Source organism: Acipenser ruthenus, chromosome 10, assembly GCF_902713425.1.
Source record: "Acipenser ruthenus chromosome 10, fAciRut3.2 maternal haplotype, whole genome shotgun sequence".
Classification (NCBI taxonomy): domain Eukaryota; kingdom Metazoa; phylum Chordata; class Actinopteri; order Acipenseriformes; family Acipenseridae; genus Acipenser; species Acipenser ruthenus.
The window spans coordinates 39281697-39302710 of NC_081198.1; the positions used below are offsets into that span (position 1 = coordinate 39281697).

General features: G+C 36.8%; 1 protein-coding gene across 11 annotated transcripts in view; it reads left to right on the forward strand.

Annotated features, from left to right (window-relative positions):
- The window catches only part of LOC117412176 (protein ITPRID2-like), a 36436-nt gene extending 15630 nt beyond the window's left edge, over positions 1-20806 (forward strand). For 6 of the 11 annotated variants that reach the window (XM_034020244.3, XM_034020265.3, XM_034020234.3 and 3 more), the window contains 18 exons: positions 1301-1518; positions 1751-1796; positions 3285-3334; positions 5562-5615; positions 7219-7252; positions 7352-7450; positions 7778-7986; positions 10009-10691; positions 11208-11265; positions 13367-13458; positions 13648-14754; positions 15236-15310; positions 15912-16039; positions 16516-16660; positions 16974-17039; positions 17489-17893; positions 19166-19278; positions 19793-20806. In XM_034020244.3, coding sequence (XP_033876135.3) covers positions 1341-1518; positions 1751-1796; positions 3285-3334; positions 5562-5615; positions 7219-7252; positions 7352-7450; positions 7778-7986; positions 10009-10691; positions 11208-11265; positions 13367-13458; positions 13648-14754; positions 15236-15310; positions 15912-16039; positions 16516-16660; positions 16974-17039; positions 17489-17893; positions 19166-19273 — 3537 coding nt within the window. In that variant the 5' untranslated portion in view covers positions 1301-1340 and the 3' untranslated portion in view covers positions 19274-19278; positions 19793-20806. Of the gene's footprint in view, positions 1-1284; positions 1519-1750; positions 1797-3284; positions 3335-5561; positions 5616-7218; positions 7253-7351; positions 7451-7777; positions 7987-10008; positions 10692-11207; positions 11266-13366; positions 13459-13647; positions 14755-15235; positions 15311-15911; positions 16040-16515; positions 16661-16973; positions 17040-17488; positions 17894-19165; positions 19279-19792 lie in introns of all 11 variants that reach the window. The other 5 variants (XM_034020254.3, XM_059032211.1, XM_059032212.1 and 2 more) reach the window with 2 other exon arrangements.
- Positions 20807-21014: the final 208 nt, after the last annotated feature.

Consider the following 21014-nt stretch of genomic DNA (forward strand, 5'->3'; position numbering starts at 1 on the left):
GGTGGTGGTGTTCTTTTTTTTTTTTTTTTTTTTTTTTGTCTCCAAGCTTTAAAATAAAGTTGATTTTCATGCGCAGAGGATGTTGCAGTAGAGCAGTGATGACATTTTGAACTTATCCGATATTGCGCAAGAATTGTCATGATCTTAAATCTTATTTTAACTCCCATTATCTTAGGCTTCCCTCCCCCTCCAAGTTAAGAGTAGTTAAAAATACTTTTCTCACACACACACACACACTTGTTTGTTGGTTTATTCTTGATCTCGTTTTGGTGCACACACATGCATCCCACTATATCCCTTTACCCAGGGATATTCATCCATATTGCTGGATAATTAAGCTGCTCTCACCCAATACTATTGTACACTTTTTGCTGAAGAATGCATGCTTAAAAATGGGGGGGGGGGCGAACGAACGATACATTGTAGCTTTATGTATCTTGTATAACTGTTTTAATCCTGAAAAATATTGCAGTGCATTAGTTGGCTGTTTCTGTCCGATTTACCTATCTATTTCAATTCAACTACTGTACTGTATATGTGATTGAGGTTTATTTGTTGTGTAGATGAGCCTGTTACTTGTACAAGTTTATCAATACTGTATTCCTAAAAAAAAAACTACTTTACCCTGACTTTCTCCTGCTGCTTTCCAATGTTCATACTGTAGGTGCTATTTGGTCAATTTTATTACAATTTTACAAAGACCTTGGGCAGCAAATTGTGTTATGAAATGCCATGTATCAGTTGCTTGATGCCCTGAGGAACTGTTTTATAACATTAATTGATTGTAGTGTACATGTTTTGAATAACAATTATAGAAAAATGTAAAGTTTAACCGTAGAAATTGGGTGTAAGAATATTTAATCTATCCAGTTTTCTTGGGATTTAATTATTTTCCCGTCTAATACAATTCCTTTTGAAATTTGTAGATCCAAAACAGGAAATGACTATGCCCCAGCTTGTAATCTTTTAACTAAACAGACATTTCCTGTTAAACATGTATTCTTAGGGTTACAATGTCTTGCCTTCTGCATTATAACTGTTTCTATATATTGTGTGTGCGTATATATAACATTCTTTACTGACTTGGCTTGGAAGAGGATTGGGTAAAATTCATCTCTATTTTCATTTGGTATGAGGGAGGTGGGGCATACTGAACATAATGTGGGATATGTGGTTTGTACAGTAGGCAATTTTTCAATGTCTATTTAGGCAACAAAAATATACAAAATACATACAATTTACAAATTGATTATGTAATTTAGTATCCTTTTATAAAAAACTTAGTTTATTTTATTTCCAGGTTAACATAGCTGTGCAGTAGTGAGACAGCAGCAGTCACTATGGAGGACTCTGTGGCAGACAGTCACTCACATCCCTGGAAAGTTGCCACAGAGAAGAGGAAGGCTTGGGCTAGAAGCAGAGACTCCTGGCAGACCTCCGAGTCAGTAGATGTGGCTACAGAGGAGCAGCATTCTCCAGGCTCTAGAGAAGAAAAGCTTCCAGTCTCTGTAGATTCAGGTAAATAACTACATAAGAGCTTCAACTTTGGACCATGATAGTACTAGATGTATGTGAAAGTGTCTGTATAAATACCTTTCTTAATAGCTAGAAAGATGCATCTATATAATTGTGCTCTGTGCCTGTCTGACTGACTGGGGTGCATTGGTTTACAACAAAAATGTGGATGTAATCCAGCTCTATTCAGGTTTGCTCGTGGGTTTCATTTTTTTTTTTTTTTTTTTTTTTTCAGGAGGAATACCTAATGAGAATATTGCAATATGGCTTAAAGATTGCAGGTATGATGAGTTGTGTTTGCTGGTTTTCCAAGCAAATGGTTTTGGCTTTTGAGTTTCACCATGAAAAACAAATGCTTTTTTAAAACTAAATCTTTTTTTTTTTTTTTTTTTTTTTTTGGAATATTGGAATTTTTTTTATATATATATATATATATATATATATATATATATATATATAAAATCTCTTGCCATAGTAACCTACAGTATGACAGGGTTCCAGACTGCGACTAAAATAGTGGCCAATGCAAATTAAAAATATTTTCAACGACAGTATTTTTTGTTAGGCGCCATTAGCTCCCAAACTGTCTCCTTTAAAAAAAAAAAAAAAAAAAAAAAAAAAAATGTAAACACCAACAAAATTAGGTTAAAGTAGTTTTCTGGATATGCGGCCTGTAAAAGTTTGGTTGCGCACCTTTGTTGTATATACTTCACTCGCCTTTGAGTTACGAAAACGCTACAAAAAGGAAACGGAGTTCACTTTTGAAGCATCAGATATAAAATGACACCATGAAGATGAGGAAGTGTTACAGCAACATTTATTTGAGGACAGTGGCAGAATAGCAGTGGAAGACAGGCAAGGCAGCGTCAGACAGCATAAATGAACAGTGAGGCAGCAAACAAGTGAGTGCAAACGTTACATTCCTGTTTTTGTATCATTTTAGTTCTAGGGAAGTTTTTTTTTTTTAATTTTTAAGCAGTTGAATATGGAAACAACAATCAAATCACTCAATGTGTCACCCAACAATTGGATTTGGCGCCTAGCATCTTTGGCCTAGGAGCCATTGGCTCCTTGGGTAAAAAGCTAGTCTGGAGCCCTGTATGACTGATTTTGTTAGTAAATCTACAAACTATTAAAGAAGTTCCTGATATTTTAAACTAGCTGTCGACTGATCTCTTAAAACCAACTTGCACATTTTTTGCCCAACTATGAAGTCTGCTTTTCTCTTCTGGTTATATCAGGCAATCTGATGGAGAAGTAAGATCCAACATGTAAGGTGGTTGTTTGAATCATATCCCTGAGATGGAATATCTGTTCCATGCATAGTAGAGAGCCTAGTATTAATGTTGAGTTCTTAAGAGTGCTACATGTAAGAATGTACAGTAAGTTCATATGAAGGTGCAATAGATGGCCTGTCTTGGAGATCAGGGTATGTGTATTGGAACATTGTGCCATTGATTTTAAATCTTTAGTGTAAAATGAACATTTCGAAGCATTTTATAAAGTATTTTGAGGGGACTTCTGTACTGTTTTTGAATAAGCTGGTTAGATGCAAGGTTAGTAACTTTGTGGTGAGTGGAGTATTGAAGCAAGGGGATTGGGTTGGTTGGATTGTGGTTTTAAGTTGTGAAATGTGTGTGCACATAGATGTCTATCATGCTTAACTTGTATAATTGTTTACTGCTTTGCATGAAAAGTAAGTGTTTGAGGCAAGTTGGCACTTTGTTTGAAAAAAGAGGGTTTCTGAACTATCATTTCTGTGGTTGCAGGACACCATTAGGGGCTTCTCTGGATGATCAAAATAACTCTGCACTAAAGGGTAAGTTGCAAAGTTATCAATTTGAAGATGTCATGCTGAGGGTACAGCAGGCATTGTATAGTGTACACCAGAACCAATTATAATATGTGGTTATGTCCGCTCCTGTTTTTATGGGGATGCTTTGTTTTTCTATGAGAGCGCTCTGTTCTGTGTTTTTAATGTTCTGTGTTTTAAAGTGTTTTGACTTGTTTTTAATAGTCTCTGCTGTATCTTGGAACTCGTACTAGACTTAAAGGCTTAGGTCTAGATGAATCACTATGTAACACAATTTTTGTTCCTGGGTAGTAAGTGTTATTTCCTAATTGCTTATGCCTCAAAAGTATAGAAAATGGCTATTATTCCCCACAAACTTTGCTTTTGTGACCAGGACAGTGATATTTTGAAATGTACCTATTTCCAATGAGAAAACGGGCGAATTTGTGTCTTTTCGTTCACATAAAGTCAGAAAAAAACAACATATGAATCCAAATTAACATGTATTTATACTAAAGTAATACAAAAATTACTACAAAAAATTTAGAAGGGAGTAGTTTTTCGAGATTTACGATTATACTGTAAATCACTTTCATGAATCAGCCCCCAAATGTAGTCTCCCATCATGTTCTCGTTATACTGTCCTTGGTAGCGGCGTTCAAAGTCCAGTATATCCTGGTGGAAGCACTCGCCTTGCTCCTCCGAGTACGCTCCCATGTTCTCCTTGAATTTATCAAGATGAGCATCAAGGATATAGACTTTGAGGGACATCCTACAGCCCATTGTGCCGTAGTTCTTCACCAGTCTCAACCAGCTCCACATAGTTTTCGGCCTTGTGATTGCCCAGGAAGCCCCGAACCACTGCGACAAAGCTGTTCTAAGCCGCTTTCTCCTTACTAGTGAGCTTCTTGGGGAATTCATTGCACTCCAGGATCTTCTTTATCTGTGGTCCGACGAAGACACCGGCTTTGACCTTTGCCTCAGACAGCTTAGGGAAGAAGTCTTGAAGGTACTTGAAGGCTGCCGACTCCTTATCTAGAGCTCTGACAAATTGTTTCATAAGGCCCAATTTGATGTGCAGTGGTGGCATCAGCACCTTCCAGGGGTCAACCAGTGGCTCCCACTTGACGTTGTTCCTCCCCACAGAGAACTCGGTCCGCTGTGGCCAGTCCCGCCTGTGGTAGTGCGCCTTGGTGTCCCTGCTGTCCCAAAGGCAAAGATAGCAGGGAAACTTGGTAAAACCGCCTTGGAGACCCATCAGGAATGCCACCATTTTTAAGTCTCCTATGACCTTGATGCCATCTCAGAAAAATGCAGATATGTATCCACTTAGGCAGCTGGAACTAAACTGAACTGGTGGGCTTAAGGCCCCTGTATTTATACTACTATTTATATTACTGGAAAGTTCTAGAAAGTTCTAGAAGTTACTCCAAGTTTACTCAGCACTGAATCTATCTGGAATGTTCTGGAAAACAGGTAAATTTCAAAATATCACTGTCCTGGTCACAAAAGCAAAGTTTGTGGGGAATAATAGCCATTTTCTACACTTTTGAGGCATAAGCAATTAGGAAATAACACTTACTACCCAGGAACCAAAAAAAAAAAAAAAAATTGTTACACGGTGATATGTAGGTGTGTGTGATAGCTTGCCAGTTAGGACTGAGGTCACAGCACACCGTTGAGGGAAACTACCACACCTTAAAGTGTATTGAACTTTGAAGTCCTGACTACCAGGTAGCTGCTGAGCACAGTAAGAAAGGCAGCACACCAGAAACCTGTGTCAATAATGTCCTTTGTGTGGTGCTCAATAAGTTGTGTTGTCTGTTGGGTTGCTACACAAAACAAGGACTTCATGACAACCAGCCACAGCAACATACTGCACTAGTTATAATCTACAGCTACATGGGTTATCAGACCAATGATTGCATAGGTAAGAAGTCCACAAGAAAGTGCTTGTTTTTTAGATCATAAAATATACTAGGAACAGTCTGTGTTTTAAATTGATGTTGCAGTAATCTTAGTGTTAAGCAGGCTTGGTAAAAAAAAAAAATTGTACCCGATTTAGTCATAACTGGTCCATCAGTTTTATATATTTGGTTAATCTCAGCAATAAAAATAAATAAAAGCCTTTTTTTAAAAAAAAATATAAACAATTTTCTGATTCAATTTGTAACTGTATACATTTTAGCTAATCTTTTTTTATTTATTTATTCTTTACATTATCCAGTCTAAATGCTATAATGTCTTTTGGCAGGAATAATAAAAAATGGGGGTAGCTTTGAAGATGACCTGTCACTGGGAGCAGAAGGTGAGTAGCTTATTAATATAGGAGGATTTCTTTGAAAACTTGCTAGAAAGTTTAGTTTTGACATTCTGGCTTCACTGAAATGTTGTTTTGCCTTTAAAACTCGATCCTAATTTTTTTTTTTTTTTAAATATACCTGCCCTGAACTTTTGTTTCCATATCGGCCAATTTTAAACCAACACGGTATAAACTTGTTTGAACTAGTTGAAGGTATCCAGCCTTCATTGTGTTCAAGTCTTCACAGGAACTGAAGTGGTGTTTCATTTAAGTATTCTTTAGAAATCTGTCTACATGCTGGAACAAGTTGGCTCAGTCTGCTGAACAGCATGTCTTACTGTTTGACTTGGGATTTTCAAGTTCAGTGCTATAGGCTGATTTGTCATCTTCGATTTTGAGATAATAGGATTTAGACAGGCATGTCGTTGAAGATTATTCATTTTCCAATTGCAGGAGCAAAAGAAGTAGCTGCATTTATCAGTGTTCTACTAATCACCAGGTCTTGGTACAGTTATTCTGCTATTGTTCAAAGTGACAGCTCACATTCTTTTGAGACACACAGCACTGAAAACACGATTTGCTTACTTTGTACTGTACTGTGTGTGTGTGTGTGTTTAATAGCTGAGAAAATGCATGTCCTGGTAGATTTACGTCCTTGTTTGTAAAAAGTTTTTTTTTTTTTAATATATTATAAAAAGTGCCTAAATTCCTAGTAAAATTGTTATCGGTTCAGCATAATGTTTGCAGTATGTTCTTTGTTCAGTAAATTTGAATAATAGATAAACCACCACTCAAAAGGATTTGCTGGTAACTGAACTGAAACCTGCTTTACTGACAAGATATTTTATTGTGTAAGAATATCCACCAATTGTTGAATTTTCTTTTTTTCAGATATCTCTAAAATAGCTTTTAACAAAATGTTTTACAACACATACAAAATATGATAGCTTAAAATTAGAGTATAAATAAAATAGGTTTTGGTGGGAACAATGTATGATAACTGACTTCCTATTCTTACTGCTGATGAAAGAAAGTAGATTTTTGAACAAGACAAACGTGGGCGGATTCTCTTGGAATCTTCCTGTACAAAAGTGTTCTGAACTTCTGTTGTGTTTAGTAGATTGACAGTAGTTTTTTCTAACATGTAGTGTACGCAAACAGCATTGTATTTGACACACATGGATACAAATACCCTCAAGTAATACAAGTGACCAGCTCACCATGATGACAAATCAGTCCATGCCTTTCAGTCTCGGAGATTCCTTCCATTGGGGATCTTCTCTCTTTACTCTGGTGGTCATAATGGAGGGATCAATTGAATTTGATTGTTGGTCAATGCTAGAATTTTGCAAAAATGTGCATGGCATCAGACTGAAATATATACAAAGCAAACCAAACAAAACCACTTGCAGTATACTGTACAGAAAGCAGCTCTGGGTGGGAAGTAAACACTATTGAGCAAGGGATTAGGGCAACTTAAACGGGTGATGTTCACAATTACGATCCTGAAGAGACTTGGACATACATGGGGTGTTTCACAGGGCTCATGCTGCTTTTACTGGCCTTGTGTAATTCGTACATTCATTCGTTCCTTTCTTCTTTCTAACAGCTAATCATCTTCGTCCAACCAGTAATGAGACAGGGTCAGTAAAATATTATTTTTTATTCCCATTAAATATCTGAACTAATTTACATTATTTGACCTTTTATAGTGGTATTTTAACATTGACTTTTCATTGTAGTTTTGGAATGTTGGCCAAAGACAAACGGAATCGGTTTCATCAAAAGGGAAGAAGTATGAACTCCACTGGCTCTGGGAAGAGTAGCACAACGTTATCGAGGTAAGGTGACGCAAACACATGTTTCCAACCTTGTATCCATTTGCATTATACAGTCAGCACTGGAAAGAAGTTCTTCGGTATAAATATTATATATGAGAGGTAGGTATACTACTTTAAAAAAAATGTTTATACAGTTGGTCGTTTTTAAAGCAAAAGAGAGTACCTGAAACTTATTAATGTTTCTCGGTTTGCTAAAATGTTTGCTCTTGTCTGTTTTGAACCATGTTCATAGCAAAATATTTAAAGATAGCCCCACTGTCTTATACAATTCTATCATAACTTACTCCATGAACCGCTTGTATAACTGCTTTTAACTGAATTCTGCAGTGTGTCAGAATTGTTGGACCTTTACGAAGAAGATCCGGAGGAAATCCTGTATAATCTTGGGTTTGGGACTGAAGAGCCAGATATTGCTTCAAAGATTCCATCCAGATTTTTTAATTCCACCTCTGGTGCCAGCGGGATAGATATCAAGGTGTATTTGGATGCTCAAATACAGCGTATGGAGGTGGAGAATCCAAATTATGCTTTGACAAGTAAGCGTGTTTCTTTTGCAAGTCAAGAAAACATTTATAACCACATTGGATTATTTAATTTTTGTATGCTCTGCCAAAGTCTTGCTAACAAACCAGTTTCAAACAAATGGGTGTTATGGTATAATACTATGTGTTGCTTGAAACTGGTTTAGTTTTGCTTCTGACTTTTAGAAAGTATACTTTTGTAGATGTGTTTTTTTGGTTTCTGTAAAGTGTTTGTTTTTATAAAGCGCTACGTTGGGATCTTCCGTTAATGGGTAGTGGTGGAATATCTGCGGTCGGTCTGCACTTTCAACCTCTTTCTTTCCTTTCTGGAGCAGTGCAGGCTGGGTGATTTTTTTTTTTGTGGGAAGCTTTTTATCATCAAAGCTATTAAATATTGAGTTAATTGAAACATATTGACATTGTTCTGGATTGTGTGGTGGCTGTGAGTCATGGTGACTTATTAACTTGTAGCCACCTACCACCCACCACCCCCTCCACCTTCCTCGAGTGAACTCCGTTGCCTAGGACATTTTATTTTATCTAGACTTAATGTTGAACTGGTTGGAGGTTTGTTAGCTTTAAGTCCACTTTTTGCATCTCAACACATTTTATGTCCCTAATACCTTTCACAATTAGTTGTCAGGACCAGTACAAACGACAATTATTAGTTGAGAAAATAATTCCAACCAGGATATTACATTTTGACCTTTGAAGGTTCAGAACACATTACCGATGGAAGGTTCGAACCTTCGATGGTATTCATTTGCATAATTTACTGGTGACGTCACCATAGCTACTTGTTTATATTTGATTGAAAATCCTATTGTTTTATGGGTAATCCATAATAATGAATAAAACATTCACATGTAGTTTAAAAATACATTATATAGAACAGTAATCCATGGTTTTATAATTTAAATAAAAATACTTTATTTAAAAAACAAAGCTTTATTTAAGTCACCGTTCCAAGCAGGTTATCCGTCACATTTTACTACTACTAAAAATATTAATACTAATAATAATAATATGAACCTATGCTTGTCAAGTGACCCCAGAGATTGGTTATACCTCCATGATACGAGTCACTTGCACAGTTTGCATTCAACTTTTTTTGGTCACCTGGGCATTTAACAAAAAAATCCCAAACAGCAGAGGGGTTTCGAGACATTTCTTTCAATACAGCTTTTCGCTATACAACGCTTTGCTGTCGAGGTGGAGAATGAAGAAAAGTTTGCCTCTGGATAACACGAGCTGGAGGGGGGAGGGACAGGCCGTGCTTAGTTTTCGAAATTAGAATTATTATCATATATTTTGTATGTTTTAAACATATTCTACCATAGCACTTCTCTTACACTGTCTTGCACACTAGATATGCAGTACATATTTTACTGAAGATTTAAAACAACCTTCGAATCCTTGGCTAGCGACTGAACCTTCGAACACAGCCTTAGTTATTTATAAATTAACTTTAGCTCTGTGACTGGTGTGAACTTCAGTTTTAGTAACCTACTCGCATCAAGCTACTTGCCAGTTTGAGGTTTATTTTGAAAGAACAATCTGGTTTCCCGAAAATCTTTCACACCCCTTCCTAAATTAAGGCTTGGTGGTTAATGAAATGGGCTTATTACCAGGAGGTTCCAGGTTCAATCCACTGACTCACTGTGTGACCCTGAGCAAGTCACTTAACCTCCTTGTGCTCCGTCCTTCGGATGAGACATAAAACCAAGGTCTTATTGAAAGTCACTCTGCAGCAGCAGTTATTGATGCATAGTTCATCCCCTAGTCTCTAAGTTGCTTTGGATAAAAACGGCTGTTAAATGACTAAATAAAAATAATTATCATGTACACACATATTGCACATTACACTGACAACCGCAATATATCGAGTCGGTGGTGTGTGTGTGTGTAATTTATGTATATATATATATATATATATATATATATATATATATATATATATATATATATATATATATATATAATTAGTCAGACATTAAACTCTTAATCTTTTTTTTTTCCCTTTTTTTTAAATCCTAGGTCGTTTTCGTCAGATTGAAGTACTCACGACTGTGGCCAATGCCTTTTCTTCACTTTATTCTCAAGTGTCTGGACTACCCCTTCAAAAGATTGGGAATGGAGCAACCCTACCATCTGAAAATGAGGGCAAAGATGTACCTCCTTTTAAAAGAAGTAGTTCTGCATTGAATGCAGCTAGCAAATTAAAGAAAACAATATCAAGGCGTAGTCTGCATGGAGCTCCGCAACCAGGTACTGAAGTTAATTCTTCAACAGCTCCTGCAAGTACAGGTAAAGAAAACGCCGTTTTAGGAACAGAGGCCAATACAGGGATGGCTGAAGAGAGGAATGAACAAAAATTACAGAAACCATTGAGAAAAAAAGATTCCCCTTCGCTAGAGACAGTAAAGGAAGAGGCGCCTGTTGGCCTGTGTTCCACTTCAGAAAATGGCTACCTGGAATTTAACAAAGTGTCTCGGATAGAGGGCCACGGGAAAGTAGGACTGTCTGACGAATCTAGTTTTACTGATTCTTCACTTCGAAACAAAGACTTAAATGCATCCACTGATGGCGATCTTGAGACAAACTATGAGCACAAACCGGCAGTGACATCCACACCTGATAAAGAGCCTTCATCACAGTTTCAGAATCCTTTGCTTGCACATGTGTTCTCGCTTCAGAAGGATTCCTTTGAGATGGAAGAGGTAGGAGGACTTTTTTTTATCATCCCTGTGACCTCTTCGGTAGAGATGTAGTAAATAAGTTGCAGGATGACCTTCCACTATGTGTGGAATCTAAAATAATTTGCTCCAAGCATTGGAACCCATTTAACATCACCCCCTGTGAACTTCGACCTCTGCTCATTATCACCATGTTGAAATATAATATTTCTCACAATTCCAGTTAATGTCACTCACCTTTTACAGTAATGTGTCCAATTTCCACCCAATCTTTTAAAAACAAAGATTATTTGTTGCATCAACACTGTTTTGAACACTTTTTACCAGGTTATTGGTAAACCAATAGTCAGCTCTGCTTATTGATATAATTTATGCTCAGTTTGAAGTACTATTAACAGGGTTTGGCTATAGTTACTTTTTTGTGTGTTTCGTTTTTGTATAGAATTTAAAATACATTTTGAAATGTGTGGTTTTTAAAACCATTTATCTCTCTCATTTCAAAATGTTAATAAATATATTATCATTTTAATATTTGAACAGATTCAAAGCAATGAAGGAGAAGCTACATCTGGAACTCGCACTACTAATTCTAGAACTGGTAAGTTGGAAATCCTTATTCCAGTTAAATGTTTATATTGCCTAGTTTTAAAGGAATATAAAACCTGTTTTACAGTAGCACCCCTTTTACTTCCCTGTACAAACTGATCCTCAACATTTCCCACCAGTATAATCTATGTGGGCATAAACAATTTTTATGCAAACCTTTTCCAAATCTCCAAAGTCATTTTCAGTTAAGTGGCTGCTGCTGTACTTAGCATAAACTGGAATTGTTGCTGCACAAACTAAACAATTTTCCTGACGATCTGATTCTCAGCTGACCAAAATTCAGTGGCACCTAAAAATTGTATAACTGATTGGTATTGCTGTTTCACAGTACTGTTATGGTAGCGCTGCCTGAGGCCAGAATGTATAAAGTAAACTTGGCAGTTCTATGTGTGTTGATCTGTTTGAAATTGAACTCTTTCAAAGTGGATTTTAAAAGCACCTTATTTGAAGAGGAGAAACTTGGCTACCGTGAAGCAGTGTCAAAGCTTGTTTTTTTGTTTTTTTAATAAAAACCATGCTGCAATTATAGCGACTACATTATTATAAAATATGCTACGCTTTGTAAGAGGACCAAGATTATAACCTATGTGACTTTGACAGGTGTTGGCAGTATAAGGCTTTTGTTATGAAATCGTGATCTATATAATAATAAAACTGCACAATAAACAGTCAGATTTTAATAAATAAAAAATTGTTACCGTGGGATGCATGCTTCATCGAGAAAGGTATGTGAACTATACCAAAGTATTAAGCAGCTGCCTCGCTGTTCAGGTTGAAACAGGATTGCTGGGAACATTCTTTTGTACACATCTGTTATTAAAACTTTGCCAGCATCTAACAAAGTTAAACCCTTTTTGTGTGTCTAACTAGTTTAACAACCAGTTGTTAGTAATATCCACTAACTCTCTGTTGAGCTGCATCAGGTATATTTAGACAAGGATTTGACACAATACCCCATATTTTAACATCTTTTCATTTTAAGCAGTACATTTTACTGTTACTGCATGTGCAGTTAATATGCTGCCTGTGATCCAGTTGTCTTTTGAGAAGTCAGACTAGCAATATAAGGATATACCAAACTATGCCAATGTGCAGATCTATATAGGGATGCTTTTTCCTTTACTTGGTGCAAGGCTGCCACCAGTTGGTGGGAAGCGTTATGCTGTTAAGTCATTTATCCTCTCCCCCCCCCCCCCCCCCATTTTTTTTTTTTTTGGAAGCTCCCTTTTGCATGTGTCTGCACAGTTTAAGGAAAGCAGGATAGCACTGCGTGTTTTGGGCATAGAGACTGGAAAGTGACTGTTCAACAAAGAAAGCATGGGAATTCCAGTGGGTATGGACCAACCGGATCCTTGTTCATAATAAATGTTTTGGGTGTTTCCCTGAATTTGACTTAATTGCTTATTTTCAAAGTTCTGCTGAGACTTGATGTCCACTTCCTTGTCTTGTCATGCACGCGGGTCATCTTGCTTTAGAAAACTGAGGTTAAAATGGGTTTATTTATTTATTTTCAGTGCATTTTTTTTTTTTTTTTACATTGAGAATGTCAACTGGTGTATCTGTTAGTCTGAATGTTGGAGCTTGTATGTGAGTGATTTATCTGAAGTTTACCTAAGTGTGCAGGTTTTTTTTTCTTTTTTTAATTCTGCAATAATTTCTCAATGTTCAATAAAGGTCTGTTTTTATTGTAACAGTTAAATAGGTGGTTCTCTTTTGTACATCACATAAAACAAATGTTATTGCATGACTCCTATTTTAACAGGAGCTTTCCACAAATTATGAAACCACTTCAAACTACTGGGTTGACCATGTGTTAGAGGCTATTTTTAAATCAATGCTTTCAGTGAACAATGGCAGGTTTTACATAATATCCAAAAGGGGACGTTTTCTTTTTAGAATATGTTTTAACAATACTATACCTATCTTATCTATCTTTTTTTTTTTTTTTTTTTGGGGGGGGGGGGGGGTGGTCGAGGAGATACTGAGGTTGTAGGTGCATGTTTGCTGCTGCAAGGGGAAATTAACATGTTTTACGCTGTTGGCAAATGTTAGCACATGATAGTTACAAAATTATTGTAACTTGTATTTTCCAGAACAATTGTTAAGAGCTGTCAGTCAGCACTCTGATAGCAGTGGATTCGCTGAAGATCCTTCTGTGGATTGTGCTTCAAATACTCATCTGCAGGTATGAGTTTTCTAGTTATACAGTGAATGTATGGATGGATTCTACAACAATAGACAAAGGCATCTATAAATACTTCCAGCACTCTCAGCTAGTTTGGCATTACAATTAATGTATTTGTCACTGACAGACCAATGTAATTTCAGGGCATTAGCACAGTTTTATTTATTTATTCTCTCCCTCCCCCAATAGGTCCAAGAGAGTTATGATAGCTGTGACAGTGAGACAACGGTGACGTCAAATGCTGAAGACATCAGAACTCCTCTAGCAGTGGACCAGCCTGTTTTTTGGAAGTTACAGGGTAATGAGGACGTTTTAAAGCCGTCCACAGAGGATGCTGCAAGTTTATCCCTGTCTTCACTAGATAAGGATGGCCTACATATAACAGACGCCGAGGCTGTAAGTGTAGATGAAACTCCTTCTTTGGAGGGCCCAAATATAAGAGAGACAGAGTCTGCCAGTGAAGATGAAATCCCTCCTTATATCCTTCATCAGATCCCTAAAGCTGTCTCTCATCCTACTGAGGGTCAGGACATTACCGCAGGTGAACAAGATCTGCCTTCTACTTCTGACAAAGTGCGATTTGCTCTTTGTAGAGCCCAGCTGAAGGCCTGCAATGTATCGGATGGAGCTGCATGTATGAAGGTTAAAGCTAGGGACCTGCTGCAGGAAAAACGTGAACTAGATCTGAGAAGGCAATCTTTCCTATCTTCAAGGAGATACCCTCTAATAAGATCTCGGTCCCTGCCAACTTCACTGCTCAGCCCCATTCGTGTTGTGTCGTCAGTTAAAGTCCGCTTAAGTCCCGGAAGTGAAACTCAATGCAGCCCGCCTTCTTTTACTTATAAATATACCCCTGAGGAGGATGAGTCTATCGCGGAGGAAGAAGAGCATTCGACTTGTACGTCAACACTTTTTATCAGCCCAGCTTCTCAGAAAAAAGAGCCTGACAGGTCCGCATCTGGTTTTGAAAGTGGTCTAGATGGAGGGTGCAATAGGATACATTCCTATCCGATGCACATGCCCTTACACATGTCCCAGTCTGCATGTTCGCTTCACAGTATTAATTCCAGTTGCTATGACCGGCCACTATCTGAGCATATGAGAACATGGAGTACAAGCAGTGTTCCCAATCTCCCTCCTTATGGATCACAGGAATTTCCTTATTCGTATTCTTGCCCTTATCCTCCAAGACCCGTTATGTATCCCACCAGACCGCTTCATCCTCCTTCCACAATAGAAATGCAGTTGAGGAGAGTACTGCATGAAATAAGGAACACTGTGCAAAACCTGGCCCAGGTATGTTACTTTTAATGTCAGTAAACATGTTCCCATTGGAGTTAATATAAACTAATCCTAATGAACTCCACATCATAATGGATGCTTTAATCAGATGTTGTTTAACTTCCTAAATCTGCTAAATATTCAGTGCTTAAATGGTGTGTGTGTGTGTGTTCTGTGTGGTTGTGGTAATGTTTCAGTAGCCCAACATTTTATATGCAATATGCTATATCTTAAAGCTGATTTGGTGGATTGAGAAATGATTTACCATGTATTCTGATTCATTTTATTTAACAAAATGTCAAAGGAACATGGCATACAGTAGGCTGTGACTGTGTGTTGATAGTTGGTTTATGGAATGTAGATATGCTGAAGATGGCAAATGAGGCATTTTAGCAATTGATAAATTGCACCTGCTTCATTTTAGATGGCTAGCCTGGCTTGTCCATGAATGCCTTTTATATTAATCTATGAATCTGTCCATCTGTTTCATTTCTAGAATCCTGCTCTGAGAGGGAATGAATCGCCTGCATCCATGTATAGTTCTCAAAGATCAGTCTTGCCTTTGTATGAAGTAAGTGTGTGTGTGTTTTTAATAGCCTGACCATTAATTAAAAAAAAAAAAAAAAAAAATATATATATATATATATATATATATATATATATATATATATATATATATATATATATATATATATATATATATATAAATAAATTAGGTGTTGCTTTTGTTTTCATGTGGTATGAATTCTCGATGAACCTCAGACCTGTTTTGGATGCATTTATACTCCTGATTTAAAACATACATTGCCCTCTGAATGGCAGAGTAGAACAGATGTACTGAAATATTGAAAACAATAGGTTAGTGAAGGACTCTTCTACAGAAACTTGTGCGGAGGATCTTTCAGCCAATCAGAGCGCACATTTTGCCATTCACTTCTAATCATGATGAAATTGTCCAGACACAGACGTTTTACTGTCCTATAACGCTATAATATATAGTACAAGTATTTACTGTCAACATGGCCTAACCGTGAATTAACCGAATTGATGAAACATCGAGAGATCACTACTTATTTAGGACTTAATTAAAGTGTGTAATATATTGGGATTCAGTTGGTTTGCTTTTCTTTTACATATCAATAATTTATTTATTATCTTTAATTTTTATATAGAATACCTTCCAAGAACTGCAAATCATGAGGAAGAGTCTGAATGTGTTTGGAACGCAGATGATGGATCTGGAGTTATCTATGATGAGACAGCAAATCGAAGTGTATCCGCACTTGACAGAAGAAGAAAGGTGCATTTCAGATTTGCATCCAAATATTTGTTTGTCCCTCTAAATATTAGATATTTACTACCACATTTTAGTCTTGGTGGTATGTTGTGGCTGTGGAGCTGCTGTCTCAAGTTTGAACCACATGGCTTATGTGTTTGTGGTTTGTGATCGCATTGTCTTAATTGTTTTCCAGGACGACCTTGTAAATGAGGCCTCTGCTTCAATGGTTGAATAATCTCCTGGTTGAATGTTTTGATCCTCTGATTTTGATGTATTTGTTTTGCTATAAGCCTATTTTAAAGTATACTTTAATCACGCAGTAAGGCCTTGGCGTATGAGGCTTCGTAAACGTTGTGTATGATGTTGGATGTAAATGTTTTGCTGCGTTCAGGCATATATAGTATTGAAATGCATCATATGTTGTACTTGAATCTTCTTGAGGAAATGTTGGATAGCGATATAGTTTTAAATGCATGTACGTTTGGGGTGTTTTTTAGGCAAGAAGCCGATCAGCTGCAGAGTCTGAGGACCGCGGTGCGGCAGGAGCTGCAGGAGCTGGAGCTGCAGCTGGAGGACCGGCTGCTGACTCTGGAGGGGCAGATCCGATCCTCACACCATGCATCCCTATACCGACCAGAGTTTGTAAGTCGGCTTCTTCCCTTTTGGTTCTGTTTAATTAAAAATGCTGGAATAAATGTTGCTGATTTGACGACTGACATTTAATATCAGGTCCCTTTAGTGTCTGCTTTTGGTTTAGAGTAGAGTAACGTAAATCAAATTACCTTAAATCCTAGTCTTGTATTAGATCAAGTTTGATGGCAAGTAATACTTCTTACAAGTTTACTATAAAACCATTTTTTTCGTAATACCCTAAATTGCATATCGGGTGCCGTTTATTTATTGCATGATGTGGACATTTTTTCTCTGAGAGAACTGCTAATTTTTATTATTCTAGGGAATGCAAGGAAGTAGAAGCATGGATTGCTTGTCTTGTTCGTCTCCAGTTAATGTAATTGAACCAGTAAGTTGATGCTGTTTTTAATACTAACTAGATGATGCATCAGCTATGTGAACAGAGGCCAGTGAAGTGTACCTACCCCAAATATCTTATTTGCACAGCAGTTTGACTTATTTAAATATCTTGTTACCAGGTACTGTATCACTCAGGATAAGATATAACCACTCAACTGTAACTGCATTCCTGATCTTGTACATGCCCTAGTGACCTTCATTAAAGGGCATGTTCTGGCTCTCTAAGCATTTAGCTTAGCAATTTGTGCTTAAAGATTAAATATTGCTTCTTACTATGGTTCCATATTTGGACAGAGGGGAGGGCTTTCTTATCTAGAACAGACCAAGCTTGAATTCTTTGTCCTTGGATTTTAACATTCCATCCACCTTGCTAAATCTTATGAATGTGGAATTTATTTTATTCCTGAACTGAATTTTATTTTTATTTTTTCATTACAGGTCACTGAGCTTCTACGTGAACAGTTGCATTTGAAATCTGAACTTGGCTATGAGGACCCTGCAGGAGATTACTGCAGCAGTGCTACGCCTTCTCTGGCATCAGAAGCGTCTTCAGGAGCCTCCAGCCCTTCTCGAAAAAACAGGAACCCAAGCTTCCCACCGAGGCAGACCCAGAAACCACACGCCCCTGACTGGTCATCACAGAAAATGGAATGTTACCGAGCTTCTGTCTCCCTCACACCCTCTGCACCAGTTAGGCCTGGAATGGAGAACCATGTTCAGGAAGACGAAGAGTCAGTAGTGGAAAACCTAAGGGTGGAGCTGGCTGCCGCTGCTTCTTTGTCAGCAGAGAAAACTAGAAGACACATGTCAGACAGTCCTGAGCTGCAGCAGGTTTTAAAGGAAGTGAGTCAGCTTGTGGGGTTGGGTTGGAAGTATAATGCTGTGCAGGTGGAAGGGAATATAAACTGTCCTTTTTTGGTTTTAAATATTGTACTGCAGCTTCAACGCAAAAGAACGATTTTATGCAGGTTATGCAACCTGTGGTTGTTTTTTCTTCATTGGGAAAGTATAGGAGATGTCCTTCTCGGTACCTTGATAGTCCAATTGTTTTGAGGAAGTGCATAGTTTTGTAATTATGATGTTTATTGCAGGGCACATGGTCAGTTCTACAGAAGCCAATTAACCCCAGCAGTTTACAGTTTTACATTTAACTGCTTATCTAAGTCTAGGAAACATTTTGAACCACCTTCAATTCTAGGGAATATATTAATTTGTAGATACAAGGAGAGACCTGTTCATGTTAATGTGACAAATAACATATGTAGGTGCTGGTGTATATTACATTGCAGAGCAGGTCAGGTAGAATGTCTTATGCTCGATTCACACCACACATTAAGTGACTTTATTAACCAACCCTGAAGTATTGTAATTTCATTTTGCCCCTTTATAACACTGTGTATGAATACAGTACAGCATAAAGATCTATTGTATTTGTAAAAAGTACCATTACAAAGTATGTTGTATAAAATACAATTCTGAATTGTTGATGTTCCTGTTCTGTTACATTTACGTACAGGCTTGTATCTTGCTAGTAAACAGTACAACTTGTTCTTAAAGTTAACGTGTACACCTAGTCAAGTATGCCACACAAGCAGATTAACTAACTTTATAGCTTTTGAGAAATAATTGATGAATGGTGCATGAATCTTTGATTTGTATATTGTTACAGTTGTATATACTGTTTGAAATGCATAACTAACAGGTTTGGCTGTTTTTTAAATTTTTTTATTGGGAGAATTATACAATGGTGTACCACTGACTTTAACCAGACTACTTGATGAAGTCTGCAATTTTTAGATGGATGTTTGTAAATTTGGTAAGAACACACTTTAGCACATGTTATGTCTTGATTTTATATGAGGCGCCTAACTTGAGAACTTTATAGTTCTGGCCTCCTCCTTGGTTTATTTAATTAGTATTTTTTTATTTTTATTTACAATACATTTATTTATTTATTTTTAAGAATTGCATGCCTGTATTTCATAAAGCTTTACATGAACATTTCTTCCAAGAAGTTATACAACGATATTCTGTTTATAAAGAGAGAACAACTTTTTCATTATATTGATGGCTCTGACTTTGTTTTTACAGCTGAAATATTTGTTTGCTTTTTAGATCAAGGAAACTCTAGCTGAAGAAATAAGACGAGAGATTGTTAATGAACTTGTCGCAGCTGTGTCTTCTCCAAGTAGATCGCCTGTGATTAAAAGGGAGATGTCCTAAACATGGTAACTGTATTTTAAAAATAAATAAATAAATTATCCTTAAGTAAAATGTGTGAAACCCGTTTTCAGATCTTGGATTATGTAAAAATAAGTGAAACTGAATGGCTGACACAGGGGTTCTAGTGGAATATGTAGTCATATCAGGAGAGCATTACCATAAAAATGGAACTACAGTGAAAAAAGCTTATCTTGTGGGGTTTTTGTTTCCTTCTCCTGTTTACATCTTGTAACACCTGCTATTTAGTCTGACAGCCACCAGATGTCAGTTTTGACAAAGTTCAAGCAGTGTAGCTTAACCAGGGTAATGAGTAAGACTACCATTGCATTCCAGCTGTGACCTAGAAGCATGTTGGAATTAGAAAATGGAAGGGTTATAATGTCAAGAGAAATTTTAATTGGGACTACATTTTATAGTGATGCATGTTTTCATGGTTCTTGCTGTAATGGAATATATTGTTTTTTATAATGTTTAGTGCCATCTCTAAATCCATTCTCATTGTTTTGTGTGTGTTTGCAGTTTAACAATGGAACATGACCCTGTGGAAGATACATCACTTGCAACACTGATCACTAATGGAATGCACTGATAACAACCAAACTTTTTATTTTTTATTTATTTACTACAAATATATTACTCAAAAGCTTCAGGACACTGCTGCTGTGATGAGCTACTGTTTAATCTAATTTTAAAATTCAATATATATATATATATATATATAATTGTTCCTTCACTTGGATTAATTAATTTCTTGAAGACTGTGATTTGTATTTATGGTTGGTTGAAGTGTACATTCAAGACTTGTTGTTGCCTTGTTAGTTACACATGTATGTAAGCAAGGTGTCTACTGTAAAGCTGCATTTTCTTCATCTTGCTTCTTACAAATCTGACCTCAGTGAGGTGCTAGCTGTGCAATAAGTTTCACTTGAAATGACCAATTAATAACTGCTGTTTACTTGCTACTAAGTACCTCTTTGTTTTATTAAAGAATCATTAACTGACCCTTTTAAAGGATAACTGTACATTTAGAAACTATGATACAATAGACAATTTGGCCCCAAAAAAGATAATTATATTAATTTATTTTCTTGTATGTACTTCATAGCCTTAAGGACAAATAAGACACTAAAATCAAATAAAACTAAAGTTGTCAAACAAAGGGGGAAGTTACTGAATAGATGCACTAACTGTTCCAGGCTTTACTGTGAGCTTTTTCCACACATGATCGTGTAAGCTTTATGGGTGTGTCCAGGGTCACAGTAACACCTGGAATGAATGTGCAAAGGGATCCCTATTGGAATGAGGAGTGGTAGGTTGCAGTTTTAAACCCTGGTGTGTGTTTAGTTCAGGAGCCACTGTGGTTTTAGATTTTTCCTAAATGATTAGTTGTTTTTTTTTATTCTCTGTGCTAGATACTAACCCATTTTATGATAAATGCATTTGTAAATGGGAAAGCAATTTACCTTCGTCACTTGGGATGCATGAGGGGAGATTTATAAAGCAAAAATTAATAAAGGTTATTTATTTTGCATACATCTTTTGGCTTGTTTTTATTCAAGAGTGATGTGATCTTGCAAAACCTTCACCACAGACATTGAGACACAAGGTGGATGTGGTTTTATTGGCATTTTGTGAGGTGTGCATTCTAATATTTAGTTTAAACCAAGGTGTGTAATAAATCTAATTCAAGCTTTATTTTACCAGAGATCAACCTTCACAAAAAGCAGCATGTATGGTTGGT